The sequence below is a fragment of the Urtica dioica genome, chromosome 8, assembly GCF_054948205.1.
Source record: "Urtica dioica subsp. dioica isolate 48M chromosome 8, U.dioica_male_clone48M_v1_H2, whole genome shotgun sequence".
NCBI classification, from domain to species: domain Eukaryota; kingdom Viridiplantae; phylum Streptophyta; class Magnoliopsida; order Rosales; family Urticaceae; genus Urtica; species Urtica dioica.
Genome location: NC_142763.1, coordinates 18,425,665 through 18,448,368, shown reverse-complemented (window position 1 = coordinate 18,448,368; position 22,704 = coordinate 18,425,665). Strand labels below are relative to the sequence as shown.

The following is a 22,704-nucleotide window of genomic DNA, read 5'->3' as shown; positions in this document are numbered from 1 at the left end:
CGAACTCAAAGGGGACAATTTTAAGGTCTGGAAAGAAAGAGTTCTCCTTCAACTAGGATGGATGGATATTGACTATGCCATAAGGAAACCTGAACCTCCCTCAATTACTGAGGAGAGTACCCCAGATCAGGTTGATCTTTATGAAAAGTGGGAGCGATCTAATCGCCTATGCGTTATGTTCATAAAGACCAAAGTATCTGCTGGGATTAGGGGTTCAATTGAGCAATATGACAAAGTTCGTCTCTTAATGAAAGCAATAGACGATCAATTTGTCACTTCAGATAAGGCTTTGGCAAGTACTCTTATCATGCAGTTCTCATCCATGAAGCTCACTGGAGTAGGAGGTATGCGTGGTTATATCATGCGCATGAGGGATATTGCGGCCCAATTAAAGACGTTGGAAGTTGAAATGTCTGAAACCTTTCTGGTTCACTTCATTCTGTGCACTCTGCCCCAGCAATATGGCCCATTTAAGATTTCTTATAACACACATAAAGATAAATGGTCAATTAATGAACTTATGACCATGTGTGTTCAAGAAGAACATAGGCTGGCTATGGAAGTGGGTGAGAAAGTGAATCTGACTTTCACTGAAAGGAAGAAGAAAGATCGTGCCAAAGACAAAGGCAAGATCCCTGTCAAACCGGACATAAAGAAAGAGTCAAAGTGTTTCTTTTGCAAGAAGAAAGGACACATGAAGAAAGAATGCTCTAAGTTCAAAAATTGGCTTGACAAGAAAGGTATTCAACTTTCGTTTGTATGTTATGAATCAAATCTAACTGATGTTGGTCATAATACTTGGTGGATTGACTCTGGTTCTTCAATCCATGTTTTAAATACCTTGCAGGGTATGCAAAACCTACGGAAGCCAGTGGGAAGTTAGCACTACATCCTTTCAGGAGGTAGGATGAGCTCGCATGTGGAGGCTGTCGGTTCTTTCGATTTGGTGTTAAGTAGTGGCTTTATTTTGCATTTAGAAAAGACCGTTTATGTTCCTATTTTTCAAGGAATTTAATTTCAGTTTCAAGACTTGTACCTCTTGGTTTTGGCTTTAACTTTTCGGATAATGGTTTTACATTATTAAATAAATCCGAAATTGTTGGTTATGGTACACTGTCTGGTGGTCTTTATTCAATTACACTGCAAAATGATGTTGCTAATAACTCCTTAAACGTTACTGCTGGGTTGAAGCGTTGTATTATGAATGAAAATTCTTCTCTATTGTGGCACCGGAGATTGGGACATATCTCCATTTTAAGAATTAAAAGGTTAGTGAATGAGGGAGTACTTAGTGCTCTTGATTTTACCGACTTTGAGACCTGTGTGGATTGCATTAAGGGAAAGCAAACCAACAAGTCTAAAAAGGGTGCAAAGAGAAGTGCTGAATTGTTAGAAATCATACATATAGACATTTGTTGTCCTGACATGGATGCAAGTAATCCAAAATACTTTATCACTTTCATAGATGATTTCTCACGATATATGTATCTCTATTTACTTCGTTCTAAGGATGAAGCTTTAGACGCCTTTAAAGTTTTCAAGCCTGAAGTAGAGAAACAATGTGGTAAACAAATTAAGATTGTGAGATCAGATAGAGGTGGTGAGTATTATGGTAGATATACTGAGAATGGACAAGCACCTGGGCCATTTGCGAAGTTTCTTCAAGAACATGGGATTGTTGCCCAGTACACTCTGCCCGGTACTCCGGACCAGAATGGTGTTTCAGAAAGAAGAAACCGAACTTTAATGGACATGGTGAGAAGTATGAGGAGTAAAACAAAACTTCCTCAATTCTTGTGGACTGAAGCACTAAAAACGGCTGTGTATATATTAAACCGAGTTCCAACCAAGGCTGTTTTAAAAACGCCATTTGAGTTATTCAAAGGTTGGAAACCCAGTTTGCGACATATACGCGTTTGGGGATGCCCGTCTGAAGTGAGAATTTATAATCCACAAGAAAAGAAACTGGACCCTAGGACTATAAGTGGGTATTTCATTGGATATGCCGAGAAGTCTAAAGGTTATAGATTCTACTGTCCATCTCACAATACTAGGATTGTGGAATCAAGAAACGCAAAATTTCTTGAGAATGACTTGATTAGTGGGAGTGACCAATTGCATGACTCAGTGTCTGCATTAGATCACAATGAAGCTGAACCTTCTAGTTCAAGTGATAGACTGATTATCGTACACACTCCTCTAGCTCAATCGTGTGTAAGACAACCAGCTATTGAGATTCCACAAGTTAATAATGCTGATCCTTTAGATCAAGTTGCTGATCAAGATCATGTTGAACAACCAATCGAACATCCGATTGTACAACAAGATCCTCAAGAGAATAATGAAGCAACATTAAGAAGATCTACTAGAGTTAGAAGATCAGCAATTCCTAGTGATTATGAAGTATATCTACAAGAGACGGACTACAACATTGGAGCCGAGAATGATCCTGAAACGTTTTCACAAGCTGTAAGTTCTAAAGAATCTAACTTATGGCACAAAGCTATGCTTGAGGAGATGAACTCTATGGCAATTAATCAAGTCTGGGATCTCGTCGAGTTGCCTGATGGTTTGAAAGCCATTGGATGCAAATGGGTCTTTAAAACAAAGAAAGACTCACAAGGCAACATCGAGAGACATAAGGCAAGACTTGTAGCCAAAGGGTTTACTCAAAGAGAAGGAATCGATTACATAGATACATTTTCTCCTGTTTCAAAGAAAGATTCCCTTCGCACAATTATGGCATTAGTAGCCCATTTTGATTTTGAGTTACAGCAAATGGATGTGAAAACAGCCTTCCTTAACGGAGATCTAGAGGAAGAGGTTTACATGAAACAACCTGAAGGATTCTCTTCTAGTGATGGTGAGCATTTAGTCTGCAAGCTTAATAAATCCATTTACGGTTTGAAACAAGCCTCCCGCCAATGGTATTTAAAGTTTCATGATGTCATCACTTCATTCGGCTTTGAAGAGAACGTCATGGATCAATGTATATACCAAAAGGTTAGTGGTAGTAAGATATGTTTTCTTGTTTTATATGTGGATGATATTCTGCTAGCGACTAATGATAATGGAATGCTGTATGAGGTGAAACAATTTCTTTCAAAGAACTTTGATATGAAAGATATGGGTGAGGCATCTTATGTTATTGGCATTAAGATCCATAGGGAAAGATCACGAGGCATTTTGGGTTTGTCTCAAGAGACCTATATCAATAAAGTTCTTGAGAGATTTCGGATGAAAGATTGTTCACCAAGTGTAGCACCCATTGTGAAGGGTGATAAATTCAGTTTGGACCAATGTCCGAAAAATGACCTTGAGAGGGAACAAATGAAGAATATTCCATACGCTTCCGCTGTAGGAAGCCTTATGTATGCTCAGGTTTGTACCAGACCTGACATTGCATATGTTGTTGGAGTATTGGGTAGATATCAGAGTAACCCAGGTCTTGACCATTGGAAAGCTGCAAAGAAGGTTATGAGATACCTTCAAGGAACAAAGGATTACATGCTTATGTTCAGACGGACCGATGAATTGGAAGTGGTTGGCTACTCTGACGCTGACTACGCTGGCTGCATTGATTCAAGAAAATCCACTTCAGGATATGTTTTTATGCTAGCTGGCAGAGCCGTGTCTTGGAGAAGTACAAAGCAGACATTGACTGCTACTTCCACTATGGAGGCTGAGTTCGTATCGTGTTTTGAAGCTACATCGCATGGTGTTTGGTTGAAGAGTTTCATATCTGGGCTTAGAGTTGTAGACTCTATTTCTAGGCCTATTAAGATGTACTGTGACAACTCGGCTGCTGTCTTTATGGCTAAGAATAACAAAAGTGGAAGTCGAAGTAAGCATATCGACATCAAATATCTAGCCATAAGAGAACGTGTTAAAGATGATAAAGTGGTCATCCAACACATTAGCACCGAGTTGATGATTGCTGATCCTTTGACTAAAGGCATGCCACCAAAGAAATTTAAGGATCATGTGGAAAGCATGGGACTTGGTTCCATGATGTAATTTTCATTGTACGCTACATTTCTATTTATGAAACTCGTATTCAGTTCGATATTTCTCATATGGTTTGTGCACATACATTTTTTTATTGATTTGAGAAATATTTTCTTATGTTCGGACCTAGAATAAACATATGGTTTATTCATTATGTGTGATGGGGTATTATTGGAAAAATAATATATGTGATACATGGAAGATAATACTCATTCATAGAGGACCTATCGCCTTGATCCATATATTAATTTTCTTGTGACATATATTGGATTTTATAGACCAAGTGGGAGAATGTAAGTTTTTCATAACGCATATAGAGTATCAATACATTAATTAACGTATAATGGATATCTATTATATTAAGCAAGAGCGTTATGACAAATCTCTTTTTTATGGTCCATTAAATCTCATAATTTCAGCCACGAATTAATACCATAATGGCTCTCATTTCCGCTTTTCTTTGATGGAAGAATAATGGTTATAAATTGAGAGGTTGAGTTTTGGTCCCTAAGCCGATAATCTCATTCATAAAACACACACCATCTAGTTTCGAGATTACCACGGTTTAGAAGAGCAAAACGTCGTTCTGTGAAACGCCGGGGAGTCGTTCCGAGTCTCCGTTAAAGCTCCGACGATTTTCCGATAACAATGGCCGGAGGTAAACGCTTGATCCATTTCGCTTCCGCTTTTGGGTTCATGTTTCTAATCACATATGCTCGGATTAGAGACTATTAAATCTTACACACACAGCCTCTCCCATTTAGCCCAGTGGGTTTTCTTCTTCTCCAACGTGCTACCCCACCAAAAGGCATTCATAATTTTGTGCATTTTTCCGATTAAGCCCTTAGACAGTCTAAAGCAGCTCATGGCGTGGCTAGGAATCGCCTGGACAATAGCTTTTAAAAGGATCTCCTTACCGGCTTGCGAGAAGAGACCACATTTCCAACTTCTAATTTTTGTTCCACACCTTGTCGAGAACAAAGGTGAAACCTTCTAATTTTTAGATATATATTGATAGTCAATTGTAATTTGACTATTAATTTATAAAAATGTCAAAGGCTTTCTTTCATAGAATATTTATTGATAGTCTTCAATATTTCTATTCAGATATTGACATTGTCCATACTTCATATAGTAAAAAATCACTAAGGATAAATAGATATTATTTCAGTAAATTATGATCGGTATTTGAATAACTATGAAATACTGATAGTGTCAGCGGTAGCCGATATCTCAACAGATACCGGTACTTATATGGTAAATGTCAATAATATATTATCGTCATTAACCGATCACTTTTATTTTTCTCTAAAACTGATGAAGGAAATTGATGATCACTTTTATTTTTCTCTATGATAAAGAGGAATGAAGGAAAAATAATCGACTGCGTGGACGTCTATAATCAGCCTTCACTTAGTCATCCTTTACTCAAAAATCACAAAATTCAGGTATTGATCAATTTACTTTACAGTCAGCTGGGATTCAATAGTACTTTTATTTAGTATAGTGACTAGAACAAAATAGATCACTAAACGCGATTATTTTGTTAACCCTCCTTTATTAATTTTTTTTTTGCTGCAGCTAAAACCAAGTGCTAATTTTCCTCAAAATATTGATCGTGCGAAAAATTCACTCGGTTCAAACACGCCATCATCGGAAGCTGGATTCTCGAGGAACGAGATTTGCCCTGAAGGAACAGTTCCGATATACCGAACAACAAAGGAGGAAAGAATTAGGGCAAGAAACATAACAAGACAATTGTTTCGCAAGATTGGTCAAAACCCTAATAGTGTCGGTCCGAATGACCATGTAATCAATCGGCACTTATATATCCACCTACATAATTTCATATTTATTTTCTTTTTAATGTCCTCGTTAATTAATTTTTTTCAGGAAGTAATGATCAAAATAAAGAAAGACGTAAAATTGAAGTATTTCGGAGCCCTTGGATCGACTTCGATATATAATCTCAGCCTTATACCACATCACATTAGGTACTTCGAATATTTGGGTTGAGGCTGGTCCTGTGGACCGGGTTAATTCTCTCATTGCTGGAACAATCGTAATATATAGATATCTATCTTCTCATTTGTTTTAATTAATTCGATTTTTTTTTATCATTATATATTAATAATATGTTACATGTTTTAAAATATGATTATATGACATGCAGTTTTTTTTTTTAGGTTTCATCAACACTAAACGGTGATAGCAAACCTAGATTGTTTGTATATATTGGACGGTAATTCAGTATACTTTATATTTTTTATTTATTAATCCTAATGATCTACAATTTGTAATAAATTTATGTGAATTTATTTAGGCAGATAATAATAAAAGGACTGGGTGCTTCAACTTCGTGTGTAAGGGCTTCATCCAAGTTAGCCAAAAAATAGCTCCGAAAACCGCAGTTGAGCCTGTCTCCACAATCGGCGGAGAAACTTTTAAAATTAAATATAACATCTACCAAGTAATTAGTGTTATTATTAGTTTTCAGGCCATCTAACAAAATATCTATTTTTTCATAAAATAATTTTATACGTACGATGCATGGATTCTTCAAGAACAAGAACCATGCATGTCTTCACAAGTTTCTTGAAAATGTTATTAAAAAAAAGATTCTTTAAAATGCAACTATAGTGATTTTTATTCTAATAATAAAAGGTCATTTTAAGTGTGGCTATGTATGTTAGAATTCGAATGTCAAGACTTTTTTTTAATATAATAAATACGAGATTTTAGCTATTTTTAACAACAAAAAAGGTAGTTAGACAACTAAAATTACCTGATGATGTAGCTAAATAGGCAATTTAAAGTTATGAATTTACAAAATAGCCAAAGTTTGTCTTAATTTAGTGAAATAGCCAAAATGTGCAGTATGTTGGTTTCAAAAAAAAAATTTGAACCCAAGATTAATTTTTTTGAAAGTGATAAATTGCTTATAATAATCTTCAAAAAAATTAATCTTGACTGTCAATTTTTTTTTTAAACGTAAATTTGGCTACTTTGCTGAAAAGTTGAAATATTGACTATTTTGCTAATCAATAAATTTCAAATGACTATTTTGTACAATTTTTCCTTTTATTATTCTAGTTTATAGAACCCAATAACGAATATAACATACAAAAAGACCAAAATTTAAGATTTTTTTTTTCTTTTCTTTTCATGTTGTTCCATTATCATGCAGTTCATTATCTCATATTCACCACAATAGCTCTTACAATAAATTCCCATTAATTAACACCACAAATTAAATCAGCATTTTTTTTTCTTCTCCTAGAAGTTAAGTACCAAAATACATAGGAATCAATTCAGGGTCTAAGGTAACCTTCAATGAGTTTTTATTTATTGGCCGAAAGGATTTTTTGGACTGATTTGCGTTCCGTTTCGACTATTAATTTTGTGGTTCGTGGCGCTGGAGCAAAACGTCATGATAGGATATTGGCCGAAGGAGATAGTGCCTGATTTGGCCCACGGAGCGGACGAAGTGTCGAGGGGCGATTCCCGGACGGGTTCTATGACGCCGCGGCTTATTTCAGAAACTTGCATTTTGCTTTGGATGGCCTTAAACAATTTGCGCCTCTAAACAATGACCCCAATGTTCAAGAGCTTATTATGGGCACGTCTAAGTGTTTTAAATTGAAAAATGATAGGCTCACATCGTCTTACTTTTGGGGCTATAGATTTCTTTACGGAGGACCCGGTGGTTCTAATTGCGCTCATTAGCTTATATATGTATTTGAGTAATAATAATAATTATAATAATTTCCATTGATTTTCTTGTATTTTGTTTTGTTATAAAAAGCTTGAACCGATTTATTTTTTTCCTGGGTGAATTTTCTAATCTTGATAATGTTTTTATTTTTTATAGTAGAATGCTTGCCTGTAGGGTCTTTGAATCTGACGAGTTTTGATGTTTGGGTAGATAACTTATTTTTTTTAATTAGACCTTTTTAATGGAATTCTAAGTGGCATTTGATATTAGATTTGAATACGGTATTTCTGTTTTTTAACTTTAATTTGACCGGTTATCTAATCATTCTTACCACGAGCGCAGCTAACTTATTCCAAACTTAATAGCACACCTGAATTCAGTTATTAAACATGATAAGCTTAGATAAATATGTTATTGTAAGAAAGATGACGATAATTATAAGCGAGACTCACTAGTGTATATAATTAGGTTAGATAAATGGAATTTTATACTAAAAATATTGAAAAGATGACGATAATTATAAGGTCCCTTATGATAGATGTTTTTATTTGGACATAATTGCCTCACTCTATTCAGTTGTAGGGTTTAAAATTAGTTTACAAATTAATACTTATAAAATATAGGGTATTACTAGAAGAATAAAAAATGTAAAAGGACATAAAAGTCTACCATCTTAAAAGGAACGCATTTAAGAAAAAATGGCATTAATTAACCTATAATAATTTTTTATGTCCTTTTATATTTGTTAATGCATCATATTTTGTATATATTTTAGAGAAAATGATATTTATTGCGTCCCTATTTTGAGATCGGTAAACTTTTATGCCATTTTTTATTTTAAAAATAACTTATATTTGCATAAAATTTTACATTAAAAAAAAGAGACGAATTTTGTAATAAATGTGAAATGAGACACAAAAAAAAAAAATCCAATTTTAAAGGATACTTATTCAAAACTTAGATCGTCATTTTTCACTCGCATGTCGTTTTATTTGTATTTACGTCGTTTTGGCACACGACTTGCGAGCATAGCTTACTGAGAGCCACCATTGACAGCCGAAAATGGAGGAGCAGAAGCAGAAGAATAGAATTCTGATCGTCGGAGCGACGGGGCGTCTGGGAAGGCATTTGGCCGAGTTCAGCCTCCGATCATCTCATCCCACCTTCGCTCTCGGTAGGTCATCTTCCTTCTCCCTCGCCGCCGATTCACTCCGATCCCTCTCCGCCGCCGGACTTACCATCCTCAAGGTCACTACCTCTCTCTTTCTCTCCTCTCTCTCTCTCTATATATATGTATTATTTGGAAGCATTTTGGCTATCTCGCTCACTATGTATCGGTCAGGGTTCTCTGGAGGACGAGCAGAGTCTGGTCGAGGCCGTGAAGCAAGTGGATGTCGTAATCTCCGCAGTACCGAGCAAGGAAGCTCTCTCTCAGAAGCTTCTGATCAAAGTCATCAACCAATCTGGTTCGATCAAGGTCAGTTTCGCTTTTCTCTTTCTCTTCTATCTCAGTCGTGATTAATTATGAGAATTTCAGTTCCACGGATTTTCCCTTATGTTAAAGGTGAATCGAATTGTGAATGATTGACAGATTTTGGGTCCTAGGTGAAGTGAACTCTGTTTGATTAGTCTTCATTGTTTTTGTAATTTGATAGAGGTTTATTCCGTCTGAATTCGGAGTTGATCCAGATCGGGCTCGAGTTTCCGATATTGATGGCGGTTTCTACTCGAGAAAAGCCAAGATTCGCCGCCTGATCGAATCCCTGGGAATTCCCTACACTTATATATGCTGCAACTACTTCATGAGGATGTTCCTTCCCTCGCTCGTCCAGCCCGGTCTGAGCTCTCCTCCGAGGGACTGTGTCACTATCTTTGGCGACGGAACCGCCAAAGGTGATAGCACGGAAAGCCTGTGGATTTAGTTGAATGACTGTTTTATGATTAACGGTGTTTTTTTTTTCCTTGGCAGGCGTGTTTGTGAGCGAGTGAGACGTGGCTGCATTCACGATAATGGCGGTGGACGACCCGCGAGTGTTGAACAAGGTGGTGTATTTGAGGCCTCCGGGGAATGTGTATTCGATGAACGAGCTGGTCGGGATTTGGGAGGGCAAGATTGGGAAGAAGCTTGAAAAGGTTTTCGTTTCGGAGCAAGAGCTTCTTCGGAGGATTCACGGTAATGAAAATTTGGAATTTTTTTTATTTTAATTTTCAGTGGGTGTTTCTATGACAATGTGAATCAATTTTGAGGGTTATATGCAGAGACCCAATATCCTCAGAAAATGGAGATGGTTTTTGTGTACTCGGCTTTCGTGAAAGGAGACCAAACATACTTTGAAATCGAGGCCTTTGGCGGGGTAGATGGGACCAAGCTGTACCCAGAAGTGAGGCACACAACCATAAGTGAATTTTTAGACACGCTTGTGTGAGCAAGTTCTTAGCGGAACGATTTTTTGTGGTACAAAGTGGCCGAGTTGTAGAAAACACACCGATTATGGTTAGTCAACTTTGTTGTATTTTTTTTTTGGTGAGGCGTTGGCTCTTTTCCTTCTATGCAGCAATGGAATTTTCTCTATTCCGTCTCCTGCCTCCGGGCGGGAGTGAGATATTAATAAGAAATTTAAGTTTCTTTATAAAAAAAAAATGAATTCAACTGTGTTCTTGATGACATGATGTGGTGATTTAATTCAACAGTATCTTTTTTTTATATATCTTTTATTTATTTATTATCAATATTTCTTATGTATATTATATATAATACAAATAGATAGATAGATAGATATATATATATATATATATATATATATATAAAGCTTTGAATATACATATATATATATGCATATAACTTATCATAATTTTTTATTTTTAAAATATATTAGGATTTGGAGACTTATATATATTTTGAGTTTTTTCAATTATATTATGTTATAAAATTTCTGTCGAGATATCAATCGGTTCGGTATAATCGGTAATCGGTAATCGGTAATGAAATTGTTATAGGATATCCATCGATATATCCGTCGGTAGTCGATATATCAAAAAAATCAAAACTCGATATATCAAAAAAATCAAAACCTCGGTATCGATATATTAATCCTTGGGCCGAACAATTTAACCCTACAGTAAATAATAAAAGGCCCAAGGATATTAAGGTCTTATCGGCCGTCCCTGCAGGGTCAGCCTGTGACCGGACCATCGCATACGTCGTCCTCTTCTTCGTGGACAAGATCTATTCCGTGACTGGGAGCTTGTGGGACAACTGCCAAGTGGACCGATTCGTCCTCGGTGTGACGTGTGCGAGCTTGAGTGGGACCCGCGAATCTGTGCATACTGTTGCAAGGAGTGTAAATTCATTGCCCATGTTCATTGGTTTTCCCGAGGTATGCTGTGTGTATGAATTTCCTTCCATAACTTTTTTCTTATTATTCTTTATGAATTATAAATGGATGTTTACATGTCCTGATGATGATGCTCTTGGTAAAAAATTGCTTTCCTTTTCTCATGTCTTGGTAATTTTGGCTCCAAAATGTTCATTTAATACGTGGCTCGTGAGATAGTCCAGAACTATAGATGTTTTTGTTAGGACTGGAAATATAATTTATATGTTGATTGTTACTTGGTTCATAAATAGAGGTTAGAATTAATCATTTACCTTTGTGCAAGGCTTAGCCTCTGAGAGAGTTTGGGGTCTCTCGAATTCCTTGATTATCTTGTATTTAGTACCATTCTATTGAATATATTATCTTCAAGGTTCTTATCAGCTTTTTTTTCTTCAAGGTTCTTATCAGCTTTTTTTTCTTCTTCTGGTGAATATATTATTTAGTACCATTCTATTGAATATATTATCTAGTGATTCCGTAATAATAATGTAATCTCGTTGCGGTGATGAAGATGCTGAACATCCCGTGAGCCGGTTCAACCGGCTTCAGACCAAATTGGGAATCGCAAAAGCGTTTCCGCTGGAGATTCTCGAGGATCCTTGTAAAGGCTACATTTCACATTTAGGCGGGTGCGTATTCAGGGTTGAAATCTTTGTTATCGAGTACAGCGGCAGAGTAGAGAGCGTTTCGATCCTCACGGGCAGAGAAATAACCAACCGAATCTTCACTTGGGTGATCAATAGCTTCTCCAAGCTGGGGAACGAATCGCACGAGTCCGAAGTTTTCGCTTCGGACAAAACGAATAAGTGGTGCGTGATTTGTCCTGTTTTTCCCTGTTTTTTTTTTTGTTTTTTTATGTATAATTATTAGTGTTGTTGTGCCGGGTTTCTGTAGGGTGTTTACGATTCTTCCGACAGTCGTTCCGGAAGGAAGTATGAGAGTTATAAGATCAATGGTGTTGGAGTTATCTCCGGTGACATTTGGTGAAATTTGCGGGTCGGTTTACGCAGAGTATAAGCTGAGAGTGCTCGATCAAATCAATGGCAAACACTTTGAGCGCACAGGTATGTCCACCCTTTTTTTTTTGTTGCAATTGTTACCAAATTTGCCTACTAAGAGCATGTCCAATGTAGTGTTAAAAAAATCGAGCTAAATGTATAATTTGATGCACAATACCAAACAATCCAATTGAGTGCTATAATTTGTGTCTAAAATTGTAAAACAAAAGAAATCCATTTTACTATTGATCCCAAGGATTTAGACTAGCGGGCTTAATTAGTTGGGTAAAATCAGATACCCACAGTTAAAAAAAATAAGGAAAATTTCACACATATCGTTTAAAGATGATAAGTCACTGAATACCTCAATTATTGAATATTCTATAAAAACCTCTTTTTTTTAGTTTTCAGATGATTTAATAGTTACATGAAATTAGACGGTAAAAACAACGAAGAAAAAGTTAAAGGAAACGGTAAACAATAAAAAAAGTCAACTATTCTATATGTTGTACTAATTTTGTCTGTCAATATGTACACAGCCAATAAAAGATTGAAATACCAGTCGAATTATGAAGTGATTATAAATTAAAAATAAAAATGATTTTTTTTTGTTCAGTTCAACAACACTGCTAATAGGTTCAGTACTTCTCATAAAAAAAATTGACTTGCCTTGATTAAATCTAGAATTAAATGTCTGTGCTATGAAGCTTCGAGCTTGTGAGTTTCCGGCGTTTTCCTCAAGAAGTTGAGACTAAGTTGTGTTGTTCGCCACCCATAACAAAAGAGAGGAAAAACATTAAGCAAAATGTCACATTTATATAAAATAAAATAAAAACACCTTTAGCGCTATTTTGTTAAAATAAAAATCAGAGAGAGTATAAATATTATTTTGTTAAAAATCTGAAATTCTGAATACCATCTCTTTCAATTTCAAAATCTTCTTTTAGCGCCAATTTTTTTTTTTTCAACTCCAATCACAACACTAAATTTCACACTAAAAATACTATCCTTCATTACTATATTATTAAAATCAATAAAATAGTAAAATAAAGTTGGTTTGGTAGTGAAATTGATAATCAACTAAAACTAAAATATATATATTTTTTTTTGGTCGTGTGATATAGTAACACACCAAATTTGGCCTGATACTATACATATTGTATTTACAGTGTGATTCGAGAAGATTTTGCACTATACTTGATGATATACCGTGTGGGAGGAGTTGGTTTGAATCAATGTCATATCAACATAACGGCTAAAAAAAATATATATAAAACGTATGCTACATTAAAATCCTTAAGTGTAAACAGACTTAATTAGTTATAAATCTCTTTGTCTTTCATGTTTAGGTATCGCCGCATATTTTACATTATTCAACGACAATGTTGCTGAAGAGATATTCATTAAATTGTTCTAGCGGCATTGTTGTCAAAGATAGTTAAATAATCAAAATAAATGACACGAATATTTGGCTTATTTATTCGCAAAAACATCTGTGACAACACTGTCATCGAGATTCAATTAATTTAAAAAAATGTTTCGGCTAAATTTTAAGCTGTTAATTTTTCTTCTCTAACCATTTCGGAAAAATGAATCTCAGCCAAATAGGAGATACCCGTTCATATTTTTAAGGTAAAGCATGTCCATTTTCTGTAGTTGTTGCAACCGACTATGCATATTAAGCAAGCAAAGAATGGAGTCTAAAAACTAGAAAGTGAAGTTACATGTCAAGTGATCAATCTTTGACCAAGTTTTGAATACAGAGCTAGTAAAGCAAAACAAAATAATAAGAAATTTAAAATTTCAATTACATATATGGCATAGCATAGCCAATGTTTTTTTGTCTTTACTTTCACTATCTTTTTTTAATACCATATATTCATACATTCCCTTCGTACGGTACAGTCTAACTAATTATCGTAACATTGCACTGTACATCTTTTAAACTTAAGTTTTTATTCAAGAATTAAACAGTAAGTCCTTATCAGTGTATATATTGCTTTGAAGCTAGCTATGGTAATGTAACCTCTCTAGAGAAAGAAAAAAAAAAACTTCACCTAATTCACCAACACATAGCCAGCCTTTTAAGTTCTAACAAACTATATACTTTAAACTGAGACATTTTAATTTGAATACATACACATACATGAAGCCCTATAAAACAAGTGTGAAACCCCACGCTTTTGTCTCATTCAGAAAAGAAACATATTTTTTATTATTACTACCCTCTAAAGCTCAAACACATTCTTCTTCAATAATTACTATCAGTTATAACTATGATGAAGATAGCCAAAAGAAACAACTCATTTGATCATCACTTCACTATATTGCTAATATGTCTCTGCTAAGAAAGATTTGGGTTGATTTTATTATAATTGCGCTCAGACACACTTTGAAAACTAATATTTGGACATTAATTGTTTTTTATATATATATATTTATGTACATATATATACAAGTATATAATTACAACTTAACAAGCATACCAGTTTCTCTGCTCTTGCATTGAATGATCTTTTACCAATGAAACACAGATACACAGATGAGCATTAACTCTTCAAGTGCTTTGATTCGTGACACAATCAATTGGTCGCAAAAAAGCTATAAAACAAATAATAATACAAAATATGGACCCACTTTCGTGGATTATTTTCTATTGATTTTGGTAATTTGAACTTTAATTAATTCGTGGATTGTGACGATGGATGGAGAAATTAACGGAAAACAAAAGGATAGTTTTTGCTTGGAAAAATTAAAAAGGTTGTTACTCTTGTTCTTGTTGGAATTTTGTGATGTTGTAGAGATTCTATACACACCTGTTTTCCATTTCCAATACCAATTTTTTTTATGCGAGACAAATTTCCAATATTTGACCATCTGAAAAAAAAAGTTCTAAGAAATGTTTGTTTGAAAGTACTGTTGGAATTTTTTTTTATGAATTGCTTTTCTCCCTTTAATGCATCATCACATGCTTGTAAAATATATTTGAATTTGAAACTTCCATACTAAAAATAAAATAAAATAGACAAGTCTAAATATCAATTTCTGATAGCCCTCATCAACATATGAAAGAAAATGCTGATAGCTACACTTCAGGGAATAAACTATAGCCTTTAAAACATTGAGGAGGTTATTCATATGCATTAAAGTGAGATGAAAATAAAAGAAGAAAACAACCTTTTGTTTGTTTTAGCTTTTAGTACGGGAAGAAAAGAGGATGTGTTGAATTCTCTTCCAACAAACAAAGAACTTTAGCTTTCAAAAAATAAAAATGAAAATAACGACACTATTAGATAAGATAAAAATATATTATAAAAAGTCATATAAAAAGAAAGATAACGAAAAAATTGATAAATGTTGTGAAAAAACTCCCAAAATAATTCCTCACTTTTACTCATTACCACATATTTTTCTTGGTCAACACAAAATAGAATACAAGTTTCAAATTTTAGCAATGAAAAATGTTACAATGGTAGATAATTTGAACCAAAGAGCCTTAGTCAACTCTATATACATCTGCTAAAAAGGTTCAAATCGAGAGATCGATGATCATTTATAACAATGAACGCATTGAATTCATAAGCTAACGAAAACCACTGAGTAATCAAACAAATACCAGAATGTGGTCGCGAACTTCTAAACTAATCGTCCAAGCCCCAGAATGGTCAGGTCTATCTCTCTCTCTCTCTCCTCTCTCTCCCTCTTCTCACTTCGTCTCTCTCCTCTCCCCTCTCTCATCTTCTTCTTCCTCATTTTGCTTCCGCCATTTTTTTTCCAGAATGAGTTTATAGTTTCAAGCCGAAAACGACATAACATGGACAAACGGCATGTCATTTTCAGAGAAAATCAAACGAAATAACATGGAAAAACGACTTTCATGAGTTCGTCGGCCGTTTTCCCGACGAAAACGACACCGCCGGCGAAAATCGGAGAATTTCGGCGACATTTAAATCCATGTTTGCAAGTATATCCCTTGATAAAAAGGCATCATAAAAAGTTATATCCCTCAAAAACACTCTCACAGAAAGATAAAGACTTAAAAAAACATCTTAATTTGCATTCAGTCCCATATACATTCTTCCAATTTGTCGTATAATGTTTGTGGCGACATTAACTGTAATCGTCCAAAGTTACAATAGCTGGTAAGATTATTGAAGAATGATATTGGCTTTCACCAAATAAGACACACTTGATTTCATCACATCGTTCCTACAAAAGGGTTTTTCCGGTCACCACCATTCCAAAAGGGCTTTTCGGTCACCACCGTTCTCCAATTCTAGGGTTTTGAATCTGCAGAAATTACATATAATCCATACATAGATATATATGTTATTTTGCTTATATTCTGTTTTTTGTTATATATAGCTAATAATGTAGGTTTAGGGTTTGCAATAAACTGGAAGTTATTTTTGCTTCTAATAAATAAAAAATGTACATAATGAGACTTCAAATTTCTTCTTCTTCTTTTTAATAATTATGACATCAGACATCAAAACACCCTTTTTCGATAAAACGTGACGAAACACTTGCCACTAAATAGATTCCAAACATTCCAATGTATGCACACTGATACAGATGATATTGAAAAGAACATCTCAAAATTACATATACAACACTTAAACTAAGCCAAACAAAGCTTTTGTTTTGTAGTAGCTAAAAAAAAATACTAGTTCATAACAGAACTCATGTTATTTGTATGGGTGAATTATTTCTTCTGATATATCTTAACAGTTGAATAAATATACGGATTGCAATAATCTGTCAGGATAAAGTAAAATAAAAAGGTATTCAAAACATTAAATGGAAAGAGTGGATTTTCAAAACTAGCTTTCAGTAGGAAAATCACGCATCAGAAATACGAAATGAACTTGATCATTGATACACTCGTAATCAAATGAGAATCTGTAAATTGTATGCCACGCTGAAATTAGAGGTCAGCCCTAGAAATATACATATACAAATGAAAACCCTAGAGATGTATGTAGATCGGCAAAATTTTAAAATCAATGCGTCTGTATTAAAAGCAAAAGATTAACTCTACTACCATAAAAATACCCCACGAACAATATAACACAGTAGATAAAAAAAATAAAGAAAATTTAGATTAAAAAACACCTAGTTATACCAGAGGGACTTTAGGTGATAATGTTGTATATCAAAGTGACGACGACAGAAAGATAGAGAGTACGAATGAGTGAGATGCTATAGCTTCCATGCATTTCAAATCATCTGTGCTCTCTATCTTCTGTCAGCATCTATAAACATACACCACCATGTCTCCTCTAATTAACACAAACATAAATATAATAAATATGTATGTATATATATATATATATATATATATATATATAAATATACATCAAGCGAGAGGGAGAGAGAGTAGCGGTAATATTTTTTTTAAATGCTTCTAGCCGTGATATTAACTTTTTGTGGTTGATACTTGATATAGGCAAATTTAGAGAGAGGGAGAGATAGGAAGAGAGAGAGAGAGAGAGAGAGAGAGAGAGAGAGAGAGAGATGAGAAGCGCAGTGATGTTGTTGAGACTTGAGAGATATGAAAACTTGTTGTGGATGAAGTCTATTTATAGGGAAACTTGTGGTTATGCAATCATTATTTTAAATTGTCTTTTATTACTTGTTAATTCGTGAGAAACAATAAGCTTATATTAAAAAAAAAAAAAAAAAAAAAAAAACTGTGAGCCTATACACGCAAAACAATAAATATGGAGAGCAAGTTGAGCAAACGAAAAGCTGATCATGCTCGAGTAGAAGCATAGACAACTCACACATTTACAGTTAAAAATATGTCCTATTGGGACTTTTGTCTTCATCTATGAATCTGCTTTTAAATTTTGATATATATATATATATATATAATTTAAACTAATAATTTGAGTTCATGGCTGAAACAAAAAATAATTCGTTGAATGTTCTGCATCCCACTTATACTGGCAATCATGCATGGTGTCCTTTTTGTGCTTTGAAACTTGTTATTTAGGAAAGAGAGAAATTTTGTATTAAGAGTAAGACTAAAACACAATTACACATAGGTTTGTCTGGACCTTTTTATTTTTTCCTTTCAAGAACCAGTAAACTGGCTGATATTTGATATTAGGATTTTGAGGGTAATGGTCACACATTAAAGTTTAAATACACTTCTAATGGTGTTAGATATCGATATCAGCACGATTTTTCAGTTTTAGTTCATATACATAGAAATTTTACACAAAGAATAGTGCATATAATAATAATAAACTCTACACAATTTTTTAATGGTTTGGTTTATAATAACACAAATACATATATAATACCATACATAAATTCCATAGACATACATATATCTTATATGTTTACACATTACAAGTATATACTTATAATCATATTTTTTAATCAAGTGAACAATTAAATGAGTTGAAATAATTAAGCATATGATAAAATAATTATTTTAATTTAATATAATGTTTCATGCGTAAACATGGCTTTTTGAATAGAAAGTGGATATTTATTTTAGTTCACATTCATGTGTCTTGAAACTTCACAGTGGCACTTGCATGGTTAATTCTATTCGAATTTCGAACCATTAGTTGTTTGGTTAGAGTGAAATGTCATTTAATGTTATGTATGTCCAACAAAATAACTAATAAAACGAGGTGGGACATGAATGAAATGTAAAAAATTTCGGTTGGCAGAAGATAAAAGCATTGGGGTAAGCAAAAAAAAAAAAAAGGCTGCAGGAGATAAGTTTTTTTTTTTTCAGAAAGAGATAAGGTTAATAATTAATGTTACAATGACAACACTCACGTTGCCAAGAGATGTATGAGAACACAAAAGATGTATGACAACACAAAAGAGAATCCCTAGTCACACATGTCATATCTCTAGCTTGTAGTCTCATTGATTCACACACATAGGGGTTGAAAAAAAAAGAGAGTATATATATATATATATTGTTGTCGTATTATATATAATGTTTCATGCGTAAACATGGCTTTTTGAATAGAAAGTGGATATTTATTTTAGTTCACATTCATCTGTCTTGAAACTTCACAGTGGCACTTGCATGGTTAATTCTATTCGAACCATTAGTTGTTTGGTTAGAGTGAAATGTCATTTAATGTTATGTCCAACAAAATAACTAATAAAACGAGGTGGGACATGAATGAAATGTAAAAAAATTTCAGTTGGCAGAAGATAAAAGCATTGGGGTAAGCGAAAAAAAAAAGGCTGCAAAAGATAAGTTTTTTTTTTTTTTTTTTTCAGAAAGAGATAAGGTTAATAATTATGTGATAAGGTTATGTTACAATGACAACACTCACGTTGCCAAGAGATGTATGACAACACAAAAGATGTATGACAACACAAAAGAAAATTGCTTTCCTTTTCTCATGTCTTGGTAATTTTGGCTCCAAAATGTTCATTTAATACGTGGTTCGTGAGATAGTCCAGAACTATAGATGTTTTTGTTAGGACTGGAAATATAATTTATATGTTGATTGTCACTTAGTCTATAAATAGAGGTTAGAAATAATCATTTACCGCTACCCTTCTGAGAGAGTTTGGGGTCTCTCGAATTCCTTGATTATCTTGTATTCAGTACCATTCTATTGAAATCTTCAAGGTTCATATATCAGCTTTCTTTCTTCTGGTGAAATCGAAAAACACATATAAAATGATCCACTATTTAGAGCACTTACAGAATTTTGTCTAAATGATGGTATTCATGTTGATCGAAGATGATCTCCATTCTCGTGCCACTAAACTATAAGCCTAAATCCAAAAGAAGGGACAAAATATTAAAAGTTAATTTATCGTTCACAATGTGATTTCAGTGTTCAACAATAATTAAAGTGAATCAGAAGAAGAATGTTTCGCTGACTTGATCATAATTTTTTTTTTGTTGGTATACTAGATTCAAAAGATACCGACAATAGAGTTGAAAGACGTTGAACTCAAGCCCGTGGGAGAAAATCCATGGGATTCCGAGGACGAACCGAACACAAACGAAATAGGAGAAACCGAGGAAGATGCTGTATCTAGTGATTCCGTAATAATAATGTATCTCGTTGTGGTGATGAAGATGCTGACCATCCCGTGAGCCGGTTCAACCGGCTTCAGACCAAATCGGGAATTGCAAAAGCGTTTCCGCTGGAGATTCTCGAGGATCCTTGTAAAGGCTACATTTCACATCTAGGCGAGTGCGTATTCGGGGTTGAAATCTTTGTTATCGAGTACAGAGGCAAAGTAGAGAGCGTTTCGATGCTCACGGGCAGAGAAATAACCAACCGAATCTTCACTTGGGTGATCAAGGACTTCTCCAAGCTGGGGAACGAATCGCACAAGTCCGAAGTTTTCGCTTCGGACAAAACGAATAAGTGGTGCGTGATTTGTCTTGTTTTTCTCTGGTGTTTGCGTTTTTTTTTTTTTTTTTTGGTATAATTATTAGTGTTGTTGTGCCGGGTTTCTGTAGGGTGTTTACGATTCTTCCGACAGTCGTTCCGGAAGGAAGTATGAGAGTTATAAGATCAATGGTATTGGAGCTATCTCCGGTGACATTTGGTGAAATTCGCGGGTCGGTTTACGCAGAGTATAAGCTGAGAGTGCTCGATCAAATCAATGGCAAACACTTTGAGCGCACAGGTATGTCCACCCTTTTTTTTTGTTGCAATTGTTACCAAATTTGCCTACTAAGAGCATGTCCAATGTAGTGTTAAAAAAATCGAGCTAAATGTATAATTTGATGCACAATACCAAACAATCCAATTGAGTGCTATAATTTGTGTCTAAAATTGTAAAACAAAAGAAATGCATTTTACTATTGATCCCAAGGATTTAGACTAGCGGGCTTAGTTGGGTAAAATCAGATACTCACAGTTAAAAAAAAATAAGGAAAATTTCACACATATATCGTTTAAAGATGATAAGTCACTGAATACCTCAATTATTGAATATTCTATAAAAACCTCATTTTTTTTTTAGTTTTCAGATGATTTAATAGTTATATGAAATTAGACGGTAAACAACCAAGAAAAAGTTAAAGGAAACGGTAAACAATAAAAAAAAGTCAAATATAACAGGAAAAGCTTTAAAAAAATATCCTTGGAATAATAATGAGACATGAGATATTCTCGAAAAAAAAAAAAAATTAACCCGGTAGTCGAATAATTTCCTTAAAAAATAATAAGCATTTTTTTATATTTGGCGTTAGACCATTGCTAATCACACCACTCTAATTATGTAGTAGAGGTCCCAATTTTATAAGGAAGTAGCATTTACAATAGAATTCTACATCGGAGCATACGCGTAACCACATATTGTAAGATACTGGGCGTTTAGCAATGTGAAACGTTTAAATTGGTTATTTAGCATTACATATTCTAATGGATCCTTTTTTTATATGCTGCAGAGAGCTCATGTTTTGAACCCCCGAACAAAAGTCCGTGCAGCCACTTCACTCAGCTTATGCCGTTGGAGGATCTTCACGATGAGTCAAATGGATTTATCGTGAACGATACCCTGATTTTCCAAGCGGAATTTCTTGCTGTCTCTAAAACCATGATGTGTGGCCAAAAAAGAGAGAAAAGTGGAGGCGACAAACGAGAGCGAGTGAATGCCAGCTCTTAAAAAAAAAAAAAATATGTTCATGGGGTTTTTGTATATGGTGTCCATAATGTTCAAATGTCAACTTTCCATAACTGGGGCTTGATTTTTCATTATCTTGCAGGGGAGTAGCAAGTGACGGTTTTTTTTATCTTGGAGCGGAGTCTCAATCAAAAGAAGCAGATTGCTAAGTTTTGTTGATAATTATTTTTTTTTAAATCAATTTTTTTGATGCTATGCTTCTTTTTTTTTTCTTTTTTTTTTTCCTACTAAGATGTTATGCTTCTGAGGGGACTTAGTTTTTATAGTGTATAAGAAGTATTTGCATGTGCTAAGTTAAAGTTATCAAATCATGAGTTTTTATAAGCCATGTGATATGATTGTAAAAGAATTCTCAACTTTAGTATGGAAGAGGGTATTATTTTGCAGGAATTTAAAATGTTCGGGTATTATTTTGCACAATTGAAAAGTGAGGGTATTATTTTGCAGAAAAAATGAAATGGGAAGGGTTTAATATGTAGATTACTCAAATTAATTTAATTACAAGAGTACCATATGTTATCTATGTCCTTAAGAAAATCTCACAGATGCAAGTTTGAAGATTTAATGGACAAGTTTCCTTTTTTAGTTCATAGATTTATCCGTTTTTTCATCAATTTATAAACAATTTTATTGGCACTCTAACAAAGTAGCCAAATTGAAATGCTGCAATTTCAATTTGGTCAACCTTTTGAAAGTTTTAGTTAAATAATGATGTTATTAACTGCTAGCCTTTTACCCAAATACCATTCTTTTGTTTAATTTCATAAATAATAATAATAAAAAAACCAAGATAATTAAAATCCCACAATTTATGTAACTACTTGCCTAATACACGAATATCAATTAATTCTCGTTTTAAAATAATCGCTACTCTTCAATAGAAAGAAGAAAAAAAACCTCGAAAACCATGCAAGTCTAGCAAACTATTAACATAAATGAACACAAATTTGCTATGATGAACCATACA

At 34.1% G+C, this 22,704-nt stretch overlaps 3 protein-coding genes across 4 annotated transcripts; all 3 read left to right on the top strand.

The window, feature by feature from the left end:
* Nucleotides 1-8,702: 8,702 nt before the first annotated feature.
* On the top strand, nucleotides 8,703-9,755 carry LOC149388486 (putative pinoresinol-lariciresinol reductase 3). The gene is made up of 4 exons (XM_089623592.1): nucleotides 8,703-8,971; nucleotides 9,066-9,200; nucleotides 9,379-9,616; nucleotides 9,693-9,755. The coding sequence occupies exons 1-4, from the start codon at nucleotides 8,786-8,788 to the stop codon at nucleotides 9,710-9,712; spliced, it is 579 nt and encodes a 192-aa protein (XP_089479718.1). The 5' UTR covers nucleotides 8,703-8,785; the 3' UTR covers nucleotides 9,713-9,755.
* On the top strand, nucleotides 9,741-11,354 carry LOC149388485 (putative pinoresinol-lariciresinol reductase 3). 2 transcript variants are annotated; one of them, XR_016300727.1, is made up of 3 exons: nucleotides 9,741-9,896; nucleotides 9,983-10,217; nucleotides 10,895-11,354. XR_016300727.1 is itself a non-coding variant. In XM_089623591.1 (2 exons), the coding sequence occupies exons 1-2, from the start codon at nucleotides 9,803-9,805 to the stop codon at nucleotides 10,147-10,149; spliced, it is 261 nt and encodes an 86-aa protein (XP_089479717.1). In that variant the 5' UTR covers nucleotides 9,741-9,802; the 3' UTR covers nucleotides 10,150-10,406. The 2 variants fall into 2 exon arrangements, 1 of the variants encoding a protein (XP_089479717.1); XM_089623591.1 differs by lacking the exon at nucleotides 10,895-11,354 and having other exon boundaries at nucleotides 9,983-10,406.
* A 260-nt stretch (nucleotides 11,355-11,614) lies between these two features.
* Nucleotides 11,615-21,870, top strand: LOC149388484 (ubiquitin C-terminal hydrolase 12-like). Its single transcript, XM_089621553.1, has 5 exons — nucleotides 11,615-11,909; nucleotides 11,995-12,164; nucleotides 20,008-20,473; nucleotides 20,566-20,735; nucleotides 21,502-21,870. The coding sequence occupies exons 3-5, from the start codon at nucleotides 20,355-20,357 to the stop codon at nucleotides 21,717-21,719; spliced, it is 507 nt and encodes a 168-aa protein (XP_089477679.1). The 5' UTR covers nucleotides 11,615-11,909; nucleotides 11,995-12,164; nucleotides 20,008-20,354; the 3' UTR covers nucleotides 21,720-21,870.
* Nucleotides 21,871-22,704: the final 834 nt, after the last annotated feature.